We start from the raw sequence: 22,307 nt of genomic DNA on the forward strand, positions 1-22,307 counted from the left end.
TTTCCTGCAATAAAGATAAAACAAAGCATAAGTCAATATATTAGCAATAATAATAGTGTACTATTAATAATAACAAAATGTAACTCAACTTGAATATTATAGCCTGCTCTCCTCCTGTTCTTACAAAGACTGTGTTTTATTTTGGACCTTGTATTAATATATATTCTATGGGACAGAGAGCTAATAAATAATAGTTATTTAATTTTTTTTAAATTGAATGCTAAGAGGTAGTAGCTAGCAAAGCTGTGTACCTTTCATTTAATAAAAAACAGCTATAAAATATACTCACTTATTATTTCAAGATTCGGTTGTACTTTTTCAAAAGGGTACATGTAAAAAGATTCAGCTATAAGCTCAAGCTAACGCAAAGCTAGCTACTTCACTAAAGCTAACTTATGCTGAAGCTAACATGAAGCTAGCTAACTAGAGATTTTCTTAAGTAGGGAAAAGGTCCACTCTCACACCGTCCAGGTTGTGTAGTATTATATATATATATTTATTATCTATTCCATGAGATGAGCTCAGAAATAATGGAGGTCTATGAAACTGTAGCCCAAGACATAATATAGTTTCATTTAATTTTTTCTGTCCATATAATTTTCTTGCTTTTCCAATTTTGTAAATAATTTTTCTTTCTATACGTAGCTTAGAAAAGAAACACCCAGAAACACCAAGAATCTCATCCAGTTTTAGTTTAATTCCTTTTTAGAAAAGAAAAAAGAAAAAAATGTCTTCACTTCAGTACATACACATTGCACAGAGCAGGGAAGCCTTTTTTGTCTTTTCTTTTTTTTTTTTGACATTTTTTTTAACCTTTCCTTTTTTTCAAACCAGAGCTAAAAGCAGCAGCAGCAGAACTGACGCCAACAACCAGCACTGGGAATTCCCAAAAAACGTTCACACCCAGGATCCATGTCACAGAGAAGCCGAGGCGAACAGCCGCCATTTAAAATCCAGCAGACAGAAAAACAAGCATCCGGACTGAGTTAAAACACTTCACAGTGAAGAGGTAAATGTCTAATTTAACACACTGTACAGAATTCCTCCTCAAAATGACTTTGAATAAAGTTCTCGTCAAATTGATCCGAAGGGGAAAAGAGTGGAAATCATATTAAAGTGACAGTAAATTTGAAAAAGTTGTCATCAGATTGGAGATTTTTCGAATGCAATCAAACAATAACTGCCAACTTTTGACAATCACACAAAAACATAAGGATAAATTCCACCCACAAGCAACTTAACGCACATTCCTAAAAGTATTTTCCAACACCAAATCAGGCGATGAAGGTAAAGGTTTGTCTCGATGCGTCTTCTGTCTGCTTTCGGGTTTGTGAATGGAGTGCCGAGTCCTGTTTTGGGGGGAAAACCTGGGCCCCTGAACAGTTGAAACAACTTTAATCAACAGACAGATTGCTGGTGTAGAATATATAATATTAATATTATTTACAAAAAAAATCTCTGTACAATTAAATACATGAGGGTGAAAAGGGGGGGGGTCTTGTCCTGCCACAAGTCAAGCATTCCAGAAGAGTAGTTCAAAGGCTGGATGTGATCATGCAACAGGATGTTTCGAACCTCCGGAGAGGTTTTTATCTAAGCGGCGGTGAGAAATATACTCGACAGGCAAAAAGGTCAGAAAGGTCAGAAAGGTCACGAGGAACAGACTGTATCACTAGTATGTGACATGAGGTTTGACAGCAACATGGTGGTTTACAGTTTGGAATCTACTCTGAAGTTACACTATTAGAAGATAAATACCATAAGTACCACTTTTATACATTGATGTATAACAAGAACAAAAAACAAAAGGGGTAGACTTATTCAGCCAGGGGTCATTAATCCAACAAGACGAGTGGTTTAGGAAAAGGCGAAGGTCCGCCATAACTGAAACATTAAAAATAAAAATAAAAACTGCGGGTATGATAAAAGCTTCTCACTGTACGACCTTACAGTGTCACACTGACGACAACACCCTGTTGCCAGCATCCTTCCACCTTAAATAGTGTTAACAACTAAATCAGCAGGACAGAAACTTCTGGAGGAGAAACGCTCTCCGTCAAGATTCAAACAGGATTTCTCAGAGGGGGGGGGGACTAACAAGAGTTGCATATGCTTTTTGAAAACACTGAGCTGCGATGGGTTTGGAGAACGGGATCAGGTGGATGTGTTGCTGCATAGCTGATAGGTTTTGGATTTTTACAATGGATGACATAACAGTTCGCCGCTCGATGGGACGCTATGAGTCGAAGCTCCTCTACGGCACAGAGAAAAAGACACATTGATCCGAGTACAGGTGGTCCCCATTGGGAGGTGAACCTCGCCCCCAGACAAAAGACTGGACCGTTATCGAAGTAGACAAACATCCATACTGTTGACTCATGATAACAGAAGGGGAAACAAATAATAATTATCACTGCGTACACGACTGAATTCTCGCCTCTTACTGTATCTGTGGCGTTGTTACCGAAAAGGTTTGAAACCAAAAAAATCAGACAAATTGCAAGATGCTGCTTTGACTGAACATGGATACAGTGTGAGTGAAGAATTCAGATTCTACGAATTTATATTACTTTTTAGTTTTTGGAGGTCCAAGAATATTACAAGTATCTGAGCTCATGATATTCCCACGACAGTGCGGAACACTGGCTTGCAACAGTTCTAGATTAGTCGAATATTGAAAGGTAAACTTGCAGTTACAATATATCACTCGGAAAAAACAAAACAGGCACACTTAAAAAAAACTATCACCTTTAAAACACACGTCATCGATATTCTGCAGAGGTCGTGAATCGTCTTTACACGTTTCCTGTACGAGTCTTCGTTTATCTGTTTCCAATTAAAGAGCAGGCCAGGGGTCAATTAATGACCAGCAGACTGTTAAAAGTGTTAAAACCAACGTTTCTGCAGGACAGCGATGATTATACGTTTTAATAAAAGTGTTTCCGAGTCTGATCACTTTTTCTTTTTTTGGAAGCGCCGCACATCACACAACACGTCTCGAGTCGTCCGCGCGGCCAGGGCGACCACGACGACAGATCACCACAACAATCACACTGGTTCTTTTTGTGCCAACCACAAAGAAATTCTCTACAACAGTATTTTCAAATACAAATGTGGGGGAAAAGCACACAAACTCACGTGACATATTAGAAGGATGAAAAAAATAATAAAAAGTTGTTCCCAAATCAAAATGTTGCCCCCCCCGAAAAAAAAACATTGAAAAGAAAGGCTAGAAAACAGGTGAGATATGAATTCTCAATGATCTGCAATATCTAAAGATATTATTTTAAATCTCAAGTTTTGGAAAAATTGTGAAAAGGGTTTGCTAAGACACGTTTAGAAGAAGAAGGTGAACCGTGATGTTCAGACTGTGAATGTCTTCTGTTACAGTACAAATGGCAAAGCACAGAACAAAACAGAGATGCAACAGTGAAATCCACAACATTACAAAGTGTACAGTGAGGTTAAAGTTCAGCAGGTGAGGAAGGGAAAAATTAAAATCACGCACCAGCAAAGTGTCGGGCACAAAACTTGGATAAAACACGGTGATGAAGGCAACAGATCGGGGGGCTTCAGATTCAAAAAGAGAGGAGGTGGCACGAGATGAACCGACACCAGCCTGGATTAAAAACTGAAGTGGCACCTGACAGGTCGAGGCCACGAACATCATCCAATCAGAACAAGGCAAATTGGGAGAAGAAAAAAAAAGACAGAGAGCACCGAACAAGAACGAAGGGAAAATAAAATGACTTTTCAGTATGTACAAACTGCAGAAGTTCCTCTGTGTTAAATCATGATTATTCTATTACTCGATAATAATATTTATCCATCCATAATCTATACCAATTTTCATTAAAGGGGTCGCTGCTGGAGCAGACATAGGGCGAGAGGCGGGGTTAACCCGGGATAGGTCGCCAGCCCATCACAGGGCCTGACACACACACACACACACACACACACACACACACACACACACACACACACACACACACACACACACACACACACACACACACACACACACACACACACACACACACACACACACACACACACACACACACACACACACACACACACACACACACACAGAGAGAACTGCGTAGCAGCAAAACACATTATTAGTCGGGTCTAACTGTAGTATTTCAAGATGGTGAGGCGACGATTTTTTGCCAATAACACATCGTTCAGAATACCTGCTTTAACCTATTGGGAATTTCACCCTTCATTATTATACTGTAGTGAAATTAATAAAATCACAAGGTCCTTGTGAAGAAAATCCCCCAGTGTTGGACGAACACTTTCGAGTGTCAGGCTCAGAGACACGTGAAGATTAACAAACCAAAACGTATTAGCAGTGATGGTTTTTGAGAGGTATTTCACAATGAATCGTTGAAGGAACTGTAAAAATGATTCCAAAAAAAAGGGGTGGGGGGGCACAGTTTCTCTGCGTGGAGAGTAAAGGCATGTGGACAGTCAGTGGTGATGAATGAAATAAAGCAGCGGACTGTGGAGACTGCACTGGTCCGGGTTTACAGTTCAGTTGCTCTGACGATGAACAGAGATGAAAGGCTGTGGAGGTCTGGGATGGGAAGGGAGGAGGGGGGGCACTATCCTGGGATTACAGGAAACTAAACACACGTGGTCCTTATGTTTCTTAAAAAGCAGATACAATGGCGCGATAATGGGAGTCACAAAAGCTCACAGGCGACGACGCAGCTTCTTTACAGCTGTCGACGCACGTGTGCATGTGATTTTACAATTTCAACTGAAACCAAATTGTTGCAGATCAGGAAAAAGAAAAACTGCTCCACTCAAGCAAGTGAGAGGGTTTTCCATCCCTGGAATCTCAAGGTCCTCCAGGTGGTTCCACTCAAATCCATAAAGATCCACACTAGGAGACGCACACCAGCATGTTCAAGTATCTAGTAAATACACACTTTAAACACTCGAATCTCTACTGAGGTGCATGTGCTTGTGTGGACACGGACATTCTCAATATCATTGTCAGAGAATAAAGAGCTACTTGCCAAAAAGCAATTCTGCCAAATGCGCTTATTACTGAAGCTTCGTCAATCTGAACCCAGGCATGTCGTACTCTGGGTGTCACGGTTGGTTGAAATTTAGCATGAAGCAGCAGAACCAATGTTGGAATCAGAAAAAAAAATTGATTATCACGTTTGTAGCAAGGGAATATCGACCTGCTGCAGCAAAATTTCCTGTCTTCTGCAAGAATAGGATTTGAGTTTTTCCTGTTAGACGGTAAAAACATGATTCTACTCTAACAGCAGCTGAAACTGCGTCCTTTTGCATCAGCGTATTTCACGAGCGGCGACTCTGGCCTGAAAGCATCTTGGTCCCCATTGTGTGACGCCGTTCTTCTGCATATGCATCAAGGGCTTTTTAATGCCAGGATTTAACTCGGAGCATTAGCATCATATTAGCTCAGCTTGAATTGCCTCATTGCATCACAATGCAAAACACCCAAACAAGCCGACCGGGGGGCAGAAAGGGAACCAGGCCTCCGAGCTGCTGAAGTGTCCTCGAGCTGCGAACTCGCAGACGGAAGATTAATTCCCAACAGAGAGCAAGAAAGTAGAATTCAAAGACAAACGCGGGTGATGCTGATACCAGTCAACAGAACGCAGCAGTAGCATTTATCTATTGGAAGACAATGTCTTGGTCCCGCTGTCTAATTAAAACTCCAGCAGGCTGGTAGCAACGCGCATGATCGTGGCAATACGGTATAAAATGTTAATGTCGTTCACATTTACTGTAGGTTGGTAGGGAGACGGAGGAGAGACGAACAAAAAGCAAAAGGCCATGTGGGAACAATGAAGAGAATTAAAAACTGTTTCTCCGCTTCTCTTCTGAGCCTGAAGGAGGCAGGTGTTTGTACGAATCTCAAAAAGGATTTGGCTTCAGTGCACTCCTCGGGAGGCTTGAAGCGCGCTGGGCAACTTTTTGTGCAACAACAACAACAACAACAACAACAACAACAACAAAAAATGCCTCAGATACTGAAACAACTTCAGAAGTTAACGTTCCACTGCAGTTGTTATGATGTTTCTGTCCCCAGTGGTAAAGAAAAAATGCCGAATTACTCATGAGATCAAGAGTAACTTAATTTCTGTGCAGACATTGTATCTCGAAAGAAGTGTTGCGCAAGTAGTCGCCCGCGTCACCGCAGCCTCCAGGACGTAATGCTACAGTAGGTATTCACACAAACACAAACACACAGTAACGAAAAAAACAAAACACCACAGTGCTCTGCGTCTCTGTTGTTCCCAACAGAGATTACAGGAAACCATAAATTAAAGATTACAATATTAAAACCTCTATGATAAGGGGGGGTGGTAGGCTCTATTTGGGTAAATATAGAAGATCGATGTTAGAGGTTATCAGCTATTTACAAGTGTTAAATTATTAAAATGGCTTTTCTCAGTTTTACTGTGTCCCTCGCTTAGTGTTCCTTTAGTGGCCTCGGTTGAACGGGGACCTTTCAGCAGCGTCGAGCGTGGATGACGTCACGGCGTCGAAGAGGTCGACGGCGTCACGTCGCCCAGGGTGGTGGGTGGATGGATGACATCGTCTCGTCGAGGGGGTCGATGATGTCGTTGCCGCGATTTTCCTTTTCACGGGTCCTCGGTCGTCTTGAGCAGCTCCATCAGCGCGCCCACCGCTCCGAAATAACCCTGGGGCAGAAAAGCAAAACATTCTGTTTATTTTTTTTTACATTTTACTGACGTGGGATTCATTTAATCTGGTGTATTCGTCGCGTGCTCACCTCGTGCTCCAGGAAGAGGGCTCTCAGTTGTCCTTTGGACCAGAAGTCCATGGCGTAGGCCAGCAGCTTCATGGACACGGTGTTGATGCGAAGGAAGTTCCCCACGAACACGACGCGCTCGATTTTCTAAAAAAAATGAAAAGAAGAGAGATGCGGGAAAAGAGTCAGCGAAACTATGCATCAACTATGTTGAATGCAGTAACAATAACATACATCCTCATTTGTAAACATGAAAGGTGCCAGGGTGAAAACACTTTTAAAAATCAATTAAATCTGCAGATAATTCTTTTTCCGTCATTCGAATTTATGCAGAATGATTGAGAAAAGTAGGAAATCCTCACGTTCACGACATTAATCAATTATGGTGATAGTTTGTGATTAATTTTATGTCAGTCGACTAATTTAATTAATCAAGAAATACATTCGGCTCTATTTTCGATTCTGCTGATTGTTGGCTCTTTGTAAAACCCTGAAGGAAAGTTTTCATCTGTCCATTAAAACATAAAATTAAATTGAAGGATTCCATGTACCGTCACGAAACAAATCAAATGCGACACCTCTTCCGCACCACACGGCGGTGCCAGAGAGCAGACGAAAATGGTTCCAAGTAAAACTCCATTGATTTACTGTGGTGAAGACATTGTGGCCCTTACGACTGACCAGGTAACATGAGTAACACAAACAAACCAGCAACAAGAAACATTGTGGTTATCGGAGAAGCTTTAAAAATGGCAAATAATTCAAGAATTTTAAATAACAAAAACTCCAAAGTTGCTTAAACTTGTTCATTTTATCTTTTGTGTCATGAAAATCTACAATTTTACTTAAATCTATTTCTGGCAAATGACCTGAAATAATGTAAAATCACAAGTTTATAATTTAAGCACGTATGAAGGAAAGACAGTTTGTACTGTACTGTAAACAGTGGGAGCTTTACAAGTGGATATGAACATGTTTATATTTTTACTGTGTGGAAAAAAACATTCATATTATAAGAGTCCTCTCATTCTGTCACTTTAATATTTGTTCTACAAAATTATAAGAAACAAGCAGGGAATTCTGGGAAACTGAAGAGATAAACCACTCTGTTATAGAAAAGTATTATTAAATTATAAGGAAATAATAAAATAGTAGTTGTTTGGAGGATGATAGACTTTATGGAAGCCTCCTGTCTGCAGCTTAAGCAAAACTTACATTAGTAACAATATATATTTTTTTAAATCAATTTTTTTGATTTGATATAGCTCTGTAATACATCTATATAGAATATAGATACTTTACCTACGTCACTTGTTCTTGTGACGACATTTTTAAGCCTGAAACTATTGAAGGGCACCATTTTTAGAATCTCATAAAATTGGTTAATTGTTCCATGCAGGAAATAAAAACACAATAAGCAGTATCAGCCGTACGGTTGGTGGACTCTGTATGCAGTGATAGCCCTGTACAATGCTGCTTGATCGCCATGCCACAAGGCAACACTGTAAAGAAGCTCACGGCACACAGAACGACTCCAGGCTGATCCCTCACAGTTTGACTTACTGTCACAGGGGGGGAAAAAAGCTCATATTCAGCTCATTTACTTCAGTCGTTAAAATATTAGAAAACTATTTTTAATATTTCTTCTGATGGTTTGTTTTGACTTTAGCGATACAAGACTGTCTAGGTCACGGTTGATTATTTGAAACTCATCACAATTCACAGTTGAGTGTGAAAACACCAAAATTTATATTTTTTGTTGTGTTTTACACAAAAACAAAGAAATTTAAGAATTGTGTGTGTGTGTGTGTGTGTGTGTGTTTTTCTTTCCAAATCATCAGTCATGGTGACCAGCAAAACTCAGGTTATTGTGCATGTTTGAACCAAATATTGTATGTTAACGGATCGTTTTACAGGGTATGGGGTCACAATAAATGCTACCTCATTGACAGCACACATCCGTGCTATGGATCCTATGTTGTTAGTGATGGTGACCAGCGTGGCTCTGGCCAAGTCTTCCTTACTGATGCTGTCTCGCTTGTCTTGGCTCATCATGTGACCAAAACTGTAAAAAAACAGACATTATACAGGTTAACAGAGAAACACACGCAAACACACACACGCAGACACACACACACACACACACAGACAGACAGACAGACAGACAGACAGACAGACAGACAGACAGACAGACAGACAGACAGACAGAGACAGACAGACAGACAGACAGACAGACAGACAGACAGACAGACAGACAGACAGACAGACAGACAGACACAGACTGCTTCTGGGTACAATTCAAGTTTGATGAACTGTTGAAGTCATAAAAAACAAGCTGGAACAACAGTATTGTTTGTCAGTGAGTGTGTGTGTTAACGAGAGAATGGAACCATAACAAGAAACAAGAGATTATAATCTGACGACTGTGATAAAAACCTGTTTTATGGATCGACCTTTGGACACAGAGCGGCAGGTTTACTGTACAAATTTTAAACCCAGATTAGGGAGTAAAGGTCCGAGTAAGCCAGCGAGTTAGTGCACGTCTGCTCTTTTATTCCGACTATGACCACAGCTAATATTTTCATCTAGTTACCTTAAATCAGTACCTTTAAACAAAAAAAAAAAAGAATTAATTCTTCATTCAATTCCCAGCAGAATCATAATGTCTGTATCAATGGCCCTGTCTGCGTTTTCGCCCGGCGTCCACACTACTGCAGAGTTTTCGAGGTCAGAAGCGCTGCTCGCCCGGTGTTCGTTTGAAAACCGCGGGGCTGTGATGCAGCGGTGACGTCCAAAAATGGAGACGTTCGGAAACGATGACGGCAGTCACCCGCATTCGCTTCCTGATTGGTTCTTATCGGTCACAACTCCACTACCAGCGGCGAAGGCAAAGTCTCCGTTTTTGCCCGGCCAGACTACGACGCAGCCCCGGAGTTTTAGGTGCTCGGAAAACTCGTACTACTAGTTTGGACGGCAGGCGAAAACAAAGCGGCAGTGATGCATTTTAAAACGAATACGTAGTAATGTGGATTGTAGGCCACCGTGTTGACGCCGTGAACCTTCAGGGCGTCACTCACCTGGATGCGACGGCAGAGCCCTGCAGGCCGAAGCGCTCGTAGTCTCCTCCGTAGATGTCCTTCACCAGCTTGTCCACGTTGGTGGAGTCGCCCTTGCTGGCCATTTCCAACGCCTCCTCGAACGTCTCGCAGCCCGTCAGCAGACAGCAGAGGCCCAGGAATGTACCACCTCCCAGACTGAGGGTAAGAGACACAGCGAGACGGAGAGGATAACGTGAGACGGTGACAACAAGGGAAAACATTTTGGTGAATCGAATCTAGAAAAAGGACAAAAGGAGTTAGGAAAATTGGCTTAGAGGTTTTCCTCTGTCATTTTTTAACAGTTTTCAAGAGTCTACTATCCAATCACGATCTCGCTCCTCTGTCACATCAGTACTAAGGTAAACGGAGCGATAACAGATGATTCAAACCACTGATTCTGTCCAACCTGGCACATCTATAAGGTATAAAAGTACTTGGCCTTTGACCTTCACCGGAGTTCACACTCTGCTCTTCTCTTTTGTTTATTCTCACTAAGGTCTGCAACTAACGATTGTTTTCAATATCGATTAATCTGTCGATTACTTTCTCTATTAGTCAAAAAATTGTAAGAAATTACTTTAGTTTACTGTCATAGAGGAGCAAAAAAACCCAGAAAATATTCACATTTAAGAAGCTGAAATTAGAGAATTTTGAAAAAAAAAATTGTATTTGGACTCACTCTGAAAAAAACTAATCTGTAAACGTAAATTCAGATAATGTGCTGTAATGAGTAATCATAGAAAATTTGCAAATAAATATGATGCCATTGAAAACAGAAATAATAGCGATTATTTTACAGAATTCTTATACTGCTCCATCATTTAGCCTTATATAAGTTACTGCAATATATATAACACACGTTACACAACTGCAAAAAGATAGATACGATTTCTTAGAATTATATTTTTGTGGGATACTTTCATTCTTGGTAATAATAATTTGTCTCGCATTTTCCAGTCGTTTTGCAACTTACTCCTGGATGGTTTTTTTCTTTCTTCTTTTAATTTTTAATTATAAGAAAAATGTGAACGATAGCAATATGTTTAAGCAATGTTAATGTTTCGTGCCTCTTTATTCTAAATATTATTTGAGATTATCGTAGATTGGTGTAAAGATTTTGCTTCGGAATATGATGTTTCTACAATATGAGGTCTGATTCTCTTACAGGGGGAGTCACACAATAAGCCTCAGGGTCTCTTGGGATTTCAAATATTTACTTGTGTTTTACTAAGTGTTTTATTTTGTAACTGACTTTTTGTTTTACGTCATCGTCTTGATAATTTGCAAACAAACACTTTCACTTAGTTTCTTTTTTCATTCCAGATCCCGGCAGCTTGATTAAGGAAACTTACTTTGCCAAAACCAAAGTTCCTGTGTATCTGTATGTGTGTGTGTGTGTGTGTGTGTGTGTGTATGTGTCCGCCTCACCTGGTGCCAGTCACCCGCTTGTAGTCGTTCTCCGAGTACACGGCCAGTATGGAGACCCCGGAGCCGATGTTGACCAGCAGCATGGGGAAGGGGTCTTCCAGGGTGCAGGGCTTCTTCACGCAGCTCTCGGTGTCTGCCGGGTTCTGGAAGTAGTAGCACTCCGGGTGTCCGTTGAAGCTCACCCGGTCGACGTACAGCAGGCCGCGGATCAGGCAGTCCAGCTCGTCCAGCTTCAGCAGCTCCAGGTCGGCCATCTGCAGCGCGAAGGGAGCAGGAATTACGAATGCATTGCTGCGGCGCCCGGAGCGTCGTAACACCAATCACACGCTTTCTCCTGGCCGCAACACTCACCGATCGGAAGTCGTTCTCGAACTTGTACGCCCCGCCTCCGGTGGCGCACAGCGTCGTGTGCAGGCTGGAGAAGTTCTTGTCGCGTCCCATCTGGATGAAGCGCGGCATGGCCTGCGTCGGGAAGCGGATGAAGTGCAGGTTACCCGTCCTGCCGCACATGGTCAAGTTCCTCAGCTCCAGGTGGACGTCGCGGACGCCTGTTTTACCTGAGCGAGGGAGGAAGGTTATGAAAAAATATAAATCACCTGTTTCCATGACTGAGACCTTGATAAGATTTTAATTGCAAATAGGTCCATAACTTTTTGAGTAATCCTGCTAACAAACAGTAAAAACTGAACTTGAAGTCTCATCAAACACCTCGTCAAACTCGTGCAATAAACTTTAACAGTGCAAAATATAACCTGCAATCTTCTGGTACCGTGTCCTTGACCTGACTTTCCCCGTGTGTGTGTCTGTCTCGATGTACGTGTGTGTGTAGACATACCATAGGCCACATTTGAGGTGAGGTAGCGGCGGATGGACTTGAGGTTTTCCACTTCTTCCTGTTCTTCCTCTGCAGTGATGTCGACTGGCTCAAAGTACACGAGCTTCACCAGGGTGCCACCGATGTCCATCCCAAACCAGGGGAAGGCTGCGGAGGAGGACAGACAAGAAGGTGTAAAGAAACTTTTTTGCTTTTAAAAAAAAAATATAATACAGAGCAAAAACGACAAAACACAGGATTTGACAGGTTGACGATAACAAACAAATTTAAAGCTGAATATTTAGTTGCAGATGAAATAAATGCTTTCGCCCTTTCCACTTTCATTTAAATCCAAAACTCAACAACAACCCGGAGTCTTTGTTTCGGTTTAACCGTTTCTAACTTTGCCGTGTCACGTACCTGTTGCTTTATGTAGCTTTGATCATAATGAGGAAAACTAAATTAAAGTGAACAGAATCTCTTCAATTTGAAAGATTTGAAAAGCCTTTTTATGTTTGAGTTTTAAGTTAATGTGATTAAAACAAAAAAATCTAATGCAACTACTTTGATGACAGATAAATGTTTTTGAGTCACTTCAAAAAAGTGACAGAATAATCAGGTTTCAGCTTCTTGCTGGACAACTGATTGATTAATTGGGGAAATGATTGACAGGCTCAATTCAATGAGACTCAGTGTTTAACTGTGAAGTGTATGGAGCCTAAGTGCAGACTGGAGTAGAGCTGAAAGAATTATAGTCGATTGACTGATTCGTCAAACGAAGACAAAAGCATCAGCTCTTATAGTACAGAAGCTTTAACCAGAAAAAAGGATTATTTGATTATCAAAATATCAGTTGAAATTTATGTGGATTGACTAATTGATGATTATTATTATTATTATTATTATTATTATTATTATTATTATGTCACTGCTGTAGGAGAGCAGAAGAGAAGAGAATCTGAGGCTTCAGTTTGGTAGAACATGGAGTTCGTCTTCCAGCAGGTTGAGAGAAAAAGAAAACCTCCACGGCTCAAAAGCAGAGCCACAGTTTCCAAGGTAACAGACCCTCCCATCCTCATCTCCTCCTCTCTCTGTGTCTCCAGCCTCCCGTTTTCTCTTTCATTTATCGTTTCTCTCCATCCCAATTCTCATTCACGCCATCCATCTTTCTTTCCTCCCTCTCTGTCGTCAACAACAACAACAACAACTGCATCACGCGCTCTCTTCATTTGGTTTCTTCCACCCCCCTTCTCCTCCTTCTTCTCCTCCTCCTCCTCCTCCTCCCCCGCTCCTCTCCGTCCGACCATCTTTTTTTTCCTTCCTTTGCTTCTCGTCTCTCAATCAATTTAATTGAATTCAAGTAAGATTTACTGGCAGTGACGGAGGAGGGCAGATGCTGCAAGGTTTTTTTTCTTTGTAATGCACCACAAAGCAACTGCTTCATTTAACTCGGAGGTGCATCAGCCCTTTCCCAGAGGCTTCACTCGCACGATAATAAGAGGCTGTGTCATTGATTAGTCAATCAATTATTTTGATAATCATTTGTCTTTTTCTTTTTTCTTAATTCACTAGTTCCTGCTCTTCCGTTGTGATGATTCCATTAGGGCTGCAACCAAAGATTATTTTCATTATCGATAAATCTGCAGATTATTTTCTCAATCATAAAACGTCATGACATGGTGAAAGATGTTGATCGTGTTTCCCCAAACCTCCAAGATGATGTTTTGTTTTGTCCACACAAAAAAGATATTCAGTTTACTGTGACAGAGGAGCAAAGAAACCAGAAAATATTCACATTTAGGAAGCTGAAATCAGAGAATTGTGACCTTTTTTCTTCATAAAAACTACTTAATACCAATTAATCGATTATCAAAACAGTTGGTGATTAATTTAGTAGTCGATTAACTGTTGCAGCTCTAGATTTGATACAAGTCTGTTTCACAACAATGAAAAATGTGGGCTTCTTCACAATTGTTTGACATTTTGTACTCAACAAAATTCATCAGGGCAGATTAATCAACTCAGTAAAGGATCACTGGATGCAGCCCTTGTGATAAAATACCCGAAGAACAATAAAACTAAAACTAAATGAATGAAGTCATTTACAGATGATGATGGTAACCTAGGCTTTATATGACAATCTGTCAGAGAAATCCCAGAGAAACAAGTCCAAGAGAAAACAAGTCCAAGTAACGACACCTTTCTAAAATGGCTGCAAAAAGTTAAAAGAAGGTAAAGCTAATCAATGAATCATTAAGTGAACGAATCAGAGAGTCGAAATGCAACGTTATTTGCTAATCTCGACTCTCGGCAAAAGATTCTTCCTCATTCCAGCTACTGGAAAGAGAGGATCTGATGTATTTTTTTGTCATATTATACGACAGAAAACTAAAATATATTTGGGTTTTGGACTGCTGGTCGAATAAAAACATGCAATATGAAAACATCCCTATAGGCTCTGGTAAATTCTCACTGGTTCCAGACATTTTATGAACCAAATGATGAATTACTCAGTCGAGAAAATAATCCGCCGATCGAACAAAGTAAATGTTAGCTGCAGCCAAACACAAACACAAAACCTGTGTGACTATAAGTCAATAAGCTCTTTTTTCTCTACTAACTGTGCATATGTGTCTGTATCGATCCAACACTCTTTGTTGACGCCGTGCTCCTGTCTGTCTTCACCGATAACAGTCTTGGTGAGACAGTGAGGTTACTGCAGGTCAAATCAGACACGGCCTCTGTCTCCGCATTCTTTCCAAAACATTGAGGCTTTATGTTCCGTTGCGCGGGAGACTTAACACACAGGCGGCGGCGTTTTTTGACCAATCGGAGCGTCTACAAACCAGGACAATGAGAATCCCTGTGCGACTGTTAAAGACAACACTAAAAAGCAGGGCTGAGGAAAAGCGGCAGCGTCCCGTTAATAAAGAAGAATGTGCTGAATGCAAATATATTTGGTGCGTGACGACGGGGACGACAGCAAGACACAAAACAATGGTGCTTCACATTTAACCTGAACACTGGAACCTGTGGTACCTGGTGGTAACTGACACCCTCTTGTGTGACCGCGGCTCCTGTTACCGCTCCACCTGCTGCCGCTCCACTAGCGAGGCCGTGTCTGGTTACCTTCAGCAGGAGTCACCTCTCGCCTCCTTCACTGATTGCCTGACTCTTGGTCACCGTCCCCTCTCACCCACTGACCGGCAACTCTGATGCCATCAACATGAACTGAGAAGCGAAGATCTGGGCTCTGGAAGGTTCACTTCACAGCCCCGATTTTGGAAATAAGTTAAATAGGTTAGTTGCGATAAAGGCAATCTGATTATAGACTGTGTATATATATATATATATATATTTTTTTTTTTTTTTTAATTATTTGTGACAACTTTGCTCAAAGACCAATTAAAACACCTAGTGGACAATCATTTTAAAAATATTTTTATTTCGAGCTGCAACGGTTAATCGATTAATCGATTCATAAATGAATCCCCAACTATTTTGATAATCGATTCATCTGTTCAAGTAGTTTTTAAGGAAAAAAAAGGTCTCTGATTTCAGCTTCTTAAATGTGAATATTTTCAGATTTCTTTGCTCCTCTGCGACAGTAAACCTAAATATCTTCGGTGTGTGGACAAAGCAAATCATCATCTTGGGGGTTTGGGAAACACGATCTTCATTTTTTCACAATTTTATGACATTTTATGGAACAAACAACTAATTGATTAATCAAGAAAATAATCGACAGATTAATTGATTATAAAAATAATCATTTGTTGCAGCCCTAGTTTCATTACAATGAGGATAAACTTTCTGGGTGATACACAATTATGTACCACAACTGAATTTACAACAAACGGCAAAACTAAGATATAATCAAAGGTAAAAGCAACACAGTGCAGGCGCCTGCAGAGATACATGACGGCGTCTGCCTCACGCGACAATCACATTTTACTCCACAGCTTCAGCAAAAACCACAGAGATCTAAATAAAATCTACAGGGTACGGACAAGTCGTGGCTTGTTGTCTGAAAAAAATGAGCAAATAAATACTGATATTATTATTGTGAGTTGCTTTGTGTCAATGCTTTTTGTTAATGCTTTAGCTGTGACCGCAATTTGACCCTTTGATGCCCTTTGAGAATTTAATGTTGTCATCGTGGGAAATTCCTGAAATTCAATTGCTCTATCCAGTGAGGAAGGAAAATACACATACTTGATTTTTTTGATTCGAGCAAAACAATTTTTAATCTCACATTCAGCTCTGTAGACTTGCACTTTGACGATTCTTCTAATATTTCATAGACTTAATAACTCACAGAAAAAAATTTGCTCCTTATCCACATTTTGACCTTTAGCCCAACACACACACACAAGCCTTGAATATATATATATATATATATATATATATATATATAAATATATGCTTTCTGTTCAGCTTCCCAACACGACCTTGGGGATATCAGCAACAGCTACTTCTATTACATTTCCTATTGCTTAACCTTTATAATCTTAGGTTTCAAAGAGAAGCTTGGCGCGTGAGTGTGTGTGTGTGTTTGTGTGTGTCAGTGCACGACACTTGTACAGCATGTTTCTATGATAAGAAGAAAACACACTGCGCAGGGCAGCTGAACACTGTGCGTGCACAGCGAACATGTGAACACGACATCACAGGAGGTTTTGGCCCTTTTACTCTCTTCACTGATTCTGTGTTTTCACTATCAATGTTCTCACAACACAATATATCTATCACTTCCTCCACTGCTGCTGCTGCTTTTCATGTGTTAGTCCCATAGTTACTACAGTAGAGCCGTTATGATCAATCGTTTCGTCAACGGGGGGAAAATGAATCTGTTATTATTTTTAAATGAAACGCTTTAACGATTTGTTTTTTCAGCAAATGTTTTACCCCGAAAATTATGTTTTTTTTCTATTCATTTTAATACCTTGTTGAATCTATCTAGTTATTTCATGTAATTTATGTACCTTGTTTTTATGATTTAAATAAATTGTCCATTGCAACACTGCAATTTCCCTTTAGGATTAATAGGTTACTTATGTAGGCGTGTGCACATGTTTCGGAAACTAAAGGAGGCGTTTGTGTTGGTTTCCGGGTGTGTCATATCGATCCTCTCGCCTTGATTTACATTACCCCCCCCCCCCCCCCCCCCGATCTACACCATTACTGAAACTTGTTTGCACGTTGTGTTCGGGATAAACTTTCTGAACTTTTTAAATGGGAGTTATTCTGTCAATAAATTAACCTACTGTTTCCGTTTGCACAAACCAGCCGAAATCTGTCCGCGTCACTCTGAAATAAAAGCCAAGGCCTCGTCACAACACCGAGAAATCTTCGGCCTGTGGAGATTCCAGGTAAAGTATGTTTTTTTTATCGCCCAGGACTTCCTACATCATATCACACTGTTATCTGAGACCAAACATGGCAGACTGTGCCTCGATCTTGCAAATCAAAAAAGCTGCAGATTTAAAACTTCTCTTAATGCCTTGATTGTGCAAATTACAATTCCAAATAACGACGCTCTTGCAGTATGATAAAGGCTTTATCGTATTGTAGTCATGTTTCTGTATACAGATAATAACACAGCCGACTAACTCTGCCGAGCTTTCTGTTTTTATTTGTGCAACACACCTTCAGAGCCACGCGTCTCACTGACCCATGGGGGACGTCGGTCTACGACTCGTGCTCAGGACACAAACGCAAACAGACAATGCTGGTTGGGTAACCGAGAAAGTTTCTTCCTCTCTCTTCCACAGGTATCGTCGTGATGACTTCCCTGAGCCAAGCTCCCACTGATCGTTCTCCCCAACTCTCTACGGACGGACCACACCCATCATATCACTGAAAGTGGATTTAAACAGAATGTGCCGAAACCCATTTTTAGGAAAACTTACATGGGCAACACACAAATAATTAAAAATAAAGTGCGCTTAAGCAACAAATGCGTTGCTTTAGGTGCCATTTTGGAAAATTTTTAATTAGTGGTATGCTTCCACATTGCCTGTCACCATTCTTCTTATTTTCATAGCTTTTTCTTTGTGTTGGGGCACTGCATATTTCCCTCAAATTATACACAAAGCACTCAGCTCTGTCACACCGAGAGTGACGGGGGCTGGAGAAGAAGCTGCTGTCGGTCAAAATAAAAGCAACGCCATTTTACCGGGAGACAGTTTGGTGAAACTGCTACCAAGTTCCAAGTGCCAAGAGAAAAGTCTGAGGACAAAAGTGAAAAAATCACATCCCAGAGGGCGGAAAACATTCCAGTGCTGGCCCTTGGTGAGGCAAAAGCTCAGGGGGTTATCAGGGTTTATTGGGACGACTGGCCCCCGTCCAAGGATAACTCGGCCATAAAGCAGTAGAATCTCTGACCGGACATTTCAGAGTTCACCGATGAGATGTTCCTTTATTATGTAATCTGTGGCTCTGGTGTGGGGCCATTTCTTCCTCAGACCAGATTGCATCACAACAAACCGCAGCATCAAGACTCATACTGCATTCATTGTCAGTTCACTGTAACATTAACATTTGTCCCGTAATCTTTCCGTCCATCAATCACACGGTCATATTATGAAAGAGCAGAAGAATGTCTCATAATGATTGTGCTGTTTTATGACTGGGGTTAACCTCTCATGTCAGTGCAACTTCGAAAATACAGATACAGAATCTGAACTACACACTGTACATCACAGCGTGTCTAATTCATTGTTCTTGTTCACTGAAGTAAAGTTCTTGTACACCTCTGAATGGATTCTGCACTACAAAAGGACAGAGTTTAATGTGCGGTAATAATCAACAGGCTGCACATTTCCATGGATCCAACATTCAAGGTATTACGTGCTTGAACAACAGCAACTACAAAACAATGTACAGCCTAGAAACCTGGTCTTACACAGGTATAACCAGTCAGACCCAAAGTGAAGGATGCCGGTAAACATTCAAGCCCCTTTTCAAGTAATGGAGTCTACAGCCTAAAGGTGAGAGTACTTCAAATGCAAAGTTCAACATCATTAAACTTTGCAGCTGGAGACACACGATAAGTCAATAACATCACCGGGGGAACCTGTAAAAGTGTTTCTGACTACTGTATGGACCGCTGATATTCATGTCACACAACATAATCATCACAGTAACGATGTTGCAGGCTTTCTTTTTACCAGAATAATGAACCACAACGTCTCCAGGCGACAACTCTTTTGTCATTTGAAGATCAGAGAGAGAGAGACACTAAAAGGTCAAATTGAAATATCGGCGAGCCCCGCTTCTAATCAATGCTGCGGTCAGGTGACAGTGACGAGCATCTCCTAGAAACAGACAAAACCAAAACTGTAGGCACCACGCTTTCAGCCCCGACTACACATGTCTACAGATAGATAGATAGATAGATAGATAGAAAGAAAGAATGCTGACTGGCTGATTAGGCAACGAGGGCCCTTAAACTTGCAGCTTGTTATCTCTGCAAACATTTGCAAAAAAAATATGACAACAAGTTCTACAGAGACAGACACAATTTGTGGGGAAGTTAGGTTAAACTGCTGGAAATGGGGAAAAAATTACACAAGCCAAATACTTACACAGTCCGAACTGTGATGTTTGTGTTTTAATGTGTACACTCTTTGCCTTTAAATCACACTCTCTGATTAAGCAGTCTGTCTCTGAAGCGTTACTCTATGAAGATCATGAATTTGGAAAGACAAAGACATTTGTTTCCATGGCCTCAAATCAAGTTATAAAGAGAGAAACGTAACAACACTTCAAATATAAAGTAATGTGTGTTTTGATGCCTAGGGTGTCAATGAAACAAAAAAAAGCAACAACTCACACTTACCAGGCTTCTTTTCACTTATAAGCTTCATAGTGAGGCAAAAATATCAGCTGACTGGCAACAAAAACGATACTACACACAGCTTTGTCGGAGAGAAGTGAAGCCTCGGTCGGTATGTCTCAGAAAAGGGACAGTTTTTCTACCATTCTGTGCTAAAAAAAAAAAAAAAACCAGGCCAAGTTCCCCTGGAGGATGATCTTTACTCACACCATCCGAAACACCCCCAGTCAATAAGGGGGCGGGGCCGCGCCCCATTCACCCTGCCTTCAGAAGACAGGAGGCGGCCGCCGGTTGGCTGGACGAGGCCACGCCCACTTATCAGGAGCTTTTTCCACCACAGGGGGAGCGGCCAATCACAGCGCACCAGCTGCAGAACACCGAGGTTCTGATGAAAACAAAAGGGGGGTCTCCCTGACGACGGGCTGTGGGCCGGACACACAGTGGTCAGATGATGGTAACATCTAATCTGACCAGACAATCAGATAGTGATCTATTTACCACGATGAGAGCTAGTGGATGGAAGGTCGTGGCTCTCTAGTTGCAAACAACTAGAAACCCCCGGTTTCACACAAACACACGCACATCACATCATTCACAAAAGCACAAAATCATGTCCGACGATGTGCACACTTTCAACGACAGCAGCAAACAAAAGCTGGTGGTTGACACTTACGGGGTCTGCTCCGTCTCACCGACTCCGTCCTCCTCCGCAGCCTGCACCTCTTGGCCGGGGACCCGTTGCACTCTGCATCGTCGCCGCGGTGCAGATAATGCATGCTGTCAAATGTGCAGCCGCCGCCGCCGCTGCTGCCGCCGGGTCCCGTGCTCGAGCCGAACGCACTGCCGCCGCCGCCGCCGCTGCAGCAGCTGCCGTTCGCCGCCACAGCGACGTGCCCGTTTACCCCTCGCTGGCTCTGCCCGTTGTTGACGTGAAAGGGTCTCGACGCTCCTTTCTTGTCCACCATTGACTTTGCTTGATCCATGGCAGCAGCTAGCCTCGTTAGCTTAGCTTAGCATCTGCGGGGGTTGGGGGGGGGGGCACAAATGTAGAAGCCCGGCCCGTAGCAGTGGCAAACCGGGCTACTTTAGCTTAACTTAGCTTAGCTTCTTGTAGCTTAGCTTAGCTAATGTTAGCCGCTCGCGAGCTAATGAGACAGCCGGTGGCGATCAGCTAACGAAAGACCGCGCCTCTTTCCGCGAGATTAAAACAAACAAGCGCGGCTTCACCGTAAAAAATATATATATATATCGAGCTATGATTTATTTAACAAATATTCTTGCTCCGGTGAAAAATGAAAAATCGAGCAGCGCTACAAATACATTGTCTCCTTCGAGGTCACTCGCGGTCATTTCCCCACATTCAGAATCCTGGCAGGCGTAAAAGCAGCGGCAGCGGCAGCCGGTGTGTGTGTGTGTGTGTGTGTGTGTGTGTATATGCGACTACGTCACACCAGCTCCTCCAACCGAGTGCCCGAACCCGTTCACCTCCTCCGACCGGTTGTCTCCCCCCGCCGCAGTCACAGCACACGATACTGCCGCACACAGACTTGCAAGAGGGAGAAGAGGAGTCGTATTGTGTCGCGCGCACAGGACTGAAACGGGGCGCGCGCGCGCGCGCGCACACGCACACACACACACACACACACACGCGCACCGGTACCAGCGTGTGCAGCTGTGTGTGTGCGCTTTATGTTCGCTGTCATCCGCATTCCCCGCACTCCCTCCTCCACGTGTGATGCGCGCACAAATGACAATGTGTCAGCTATACGAAATAATTCCGTAGTAACGCTGTTGTTGCATGCAAAAAAAAAAAATGATTTGCAATTAGGCAAATATGTTTCTCCCAGCAATATAGGCTCTGGTGAGAAATCGTTTTTGCTATCCTGCAGAGTTTTTAACTCCACACAAGGGTGTGTGGTGCAATAAAGCTCAATTACCCAGCAAAGGAAAATAGTTCTGTTTATCAGAGGAACATGTTACTGATACTTCCCAAAAGAATGAGAACTGTGAACTGGAATGATGTAAAACCACCAACTCTATCTCAGTGGTGTGTAGAGTCTCAAACATGTCTCCATAATGGAGCATATAACTGCACGTTTATCAATAAAAACATTGCACAAAAAGTTGAATTGTGTGACTCAAGCATTTAAGTGATATGAGTCGTTGTACCACAGAAAGTCTCATTGTTATGTTTCTCTATATTTGACCTTACCCTGCTGCAAATGCTCTTTTCCCTGTAAAATTGTCAATATTATTTTTGTTTTAATTCCAATTGTTGTTTAAATTTTCTAGGAAGGAGATTGTATGTCAAAAAGTAGAACTTTAAAAAAAAATTCAAGCAAAGCACAATCAATGTGCAAA

At 41.7% G+C, this 22,307-nt stretch overlaps 1 protein-coding gene and 1 long non-coding RNA gene across 4 annotated transcripts; one reads left to right on the forward strand and one right to left on the reverse strand.

Moving 5' to 3' along the window:
- Positions 1 to 677: 677 nt before the first annotated feature.
- LOC118283610 (pantothenate kinase 1) lies at positions 678 to 21,506 on the reverse strand. Of its 3 annotated transcripts, none has more exons than XM_035605808.2 (8): positions 20,620 to 21,506; positions 12,128 to 12,274; positions 11,644 to 11,849; positions 11,293 to 11,546; positions 9,844 to 10,020; positions 8,708 to 8,831; positions 6,788 to 6,913; positions 678 to 6,695 (listed from the first exon to the last, which is right to left on the reverse strand). In XM_035605808.2, exons 1-8 carry the CDS (start codon positions 20,927 to 20,929, stop codon positions 6,636 to 6,638), a joined length of 1,404 nt encoding a protein of 467 aa, XP_035461701.1. In that variant the 5' UTR covers positions 20,930 to 21,506; the 3' UTR covers positions 678 to 6,635. The 3 variants fall into 3 exon arrangements, with proteins under 3 accessions (XP_035461701.1, XP_035461702.1, XP_035461704.1); XM_035605809.2 differs by lacking the exon at positions 20,620 to 21,506 and adding an exon at positions 19,944 to 20,112; XM_035605811.2 differs by lacking the exon at positions 20,620 to 21,506 and adding an exon at positions 19,950 to 20,111.
- On the forward strand, positions 12,101 to 18,167 carry LOC118283611. Its single transcript, XR_004784610.2, has 4 exons — positions 12,101 to 12,298; positions 13,044 to 13,162; positions 17,396 to 17,478; positions 17,881 to 18,167. It is a non-coding gene; the product is annotated as an uncharacterized LOC118283611 (long non-coding RNA).
- Positions 21,507 to 22,307: the final 801 nt, after the last annotated feature.

This window comes from Scophthalmus maximus, chromosome 10 (genome assembly GCF_022379125.1).
Source record: "Scophthalmus maximus strain ysfricsl-2021 chromosome 10, ASM2237912v1, whole genome shotgun sequence".
NCBI classification, from domain to species: Eukaryota; Metazoa; Chordata; class Actinopteri; order Pleuronectiformes; family Scophthalmidae; genus Scophthalmus; species Scophthalmus maximus.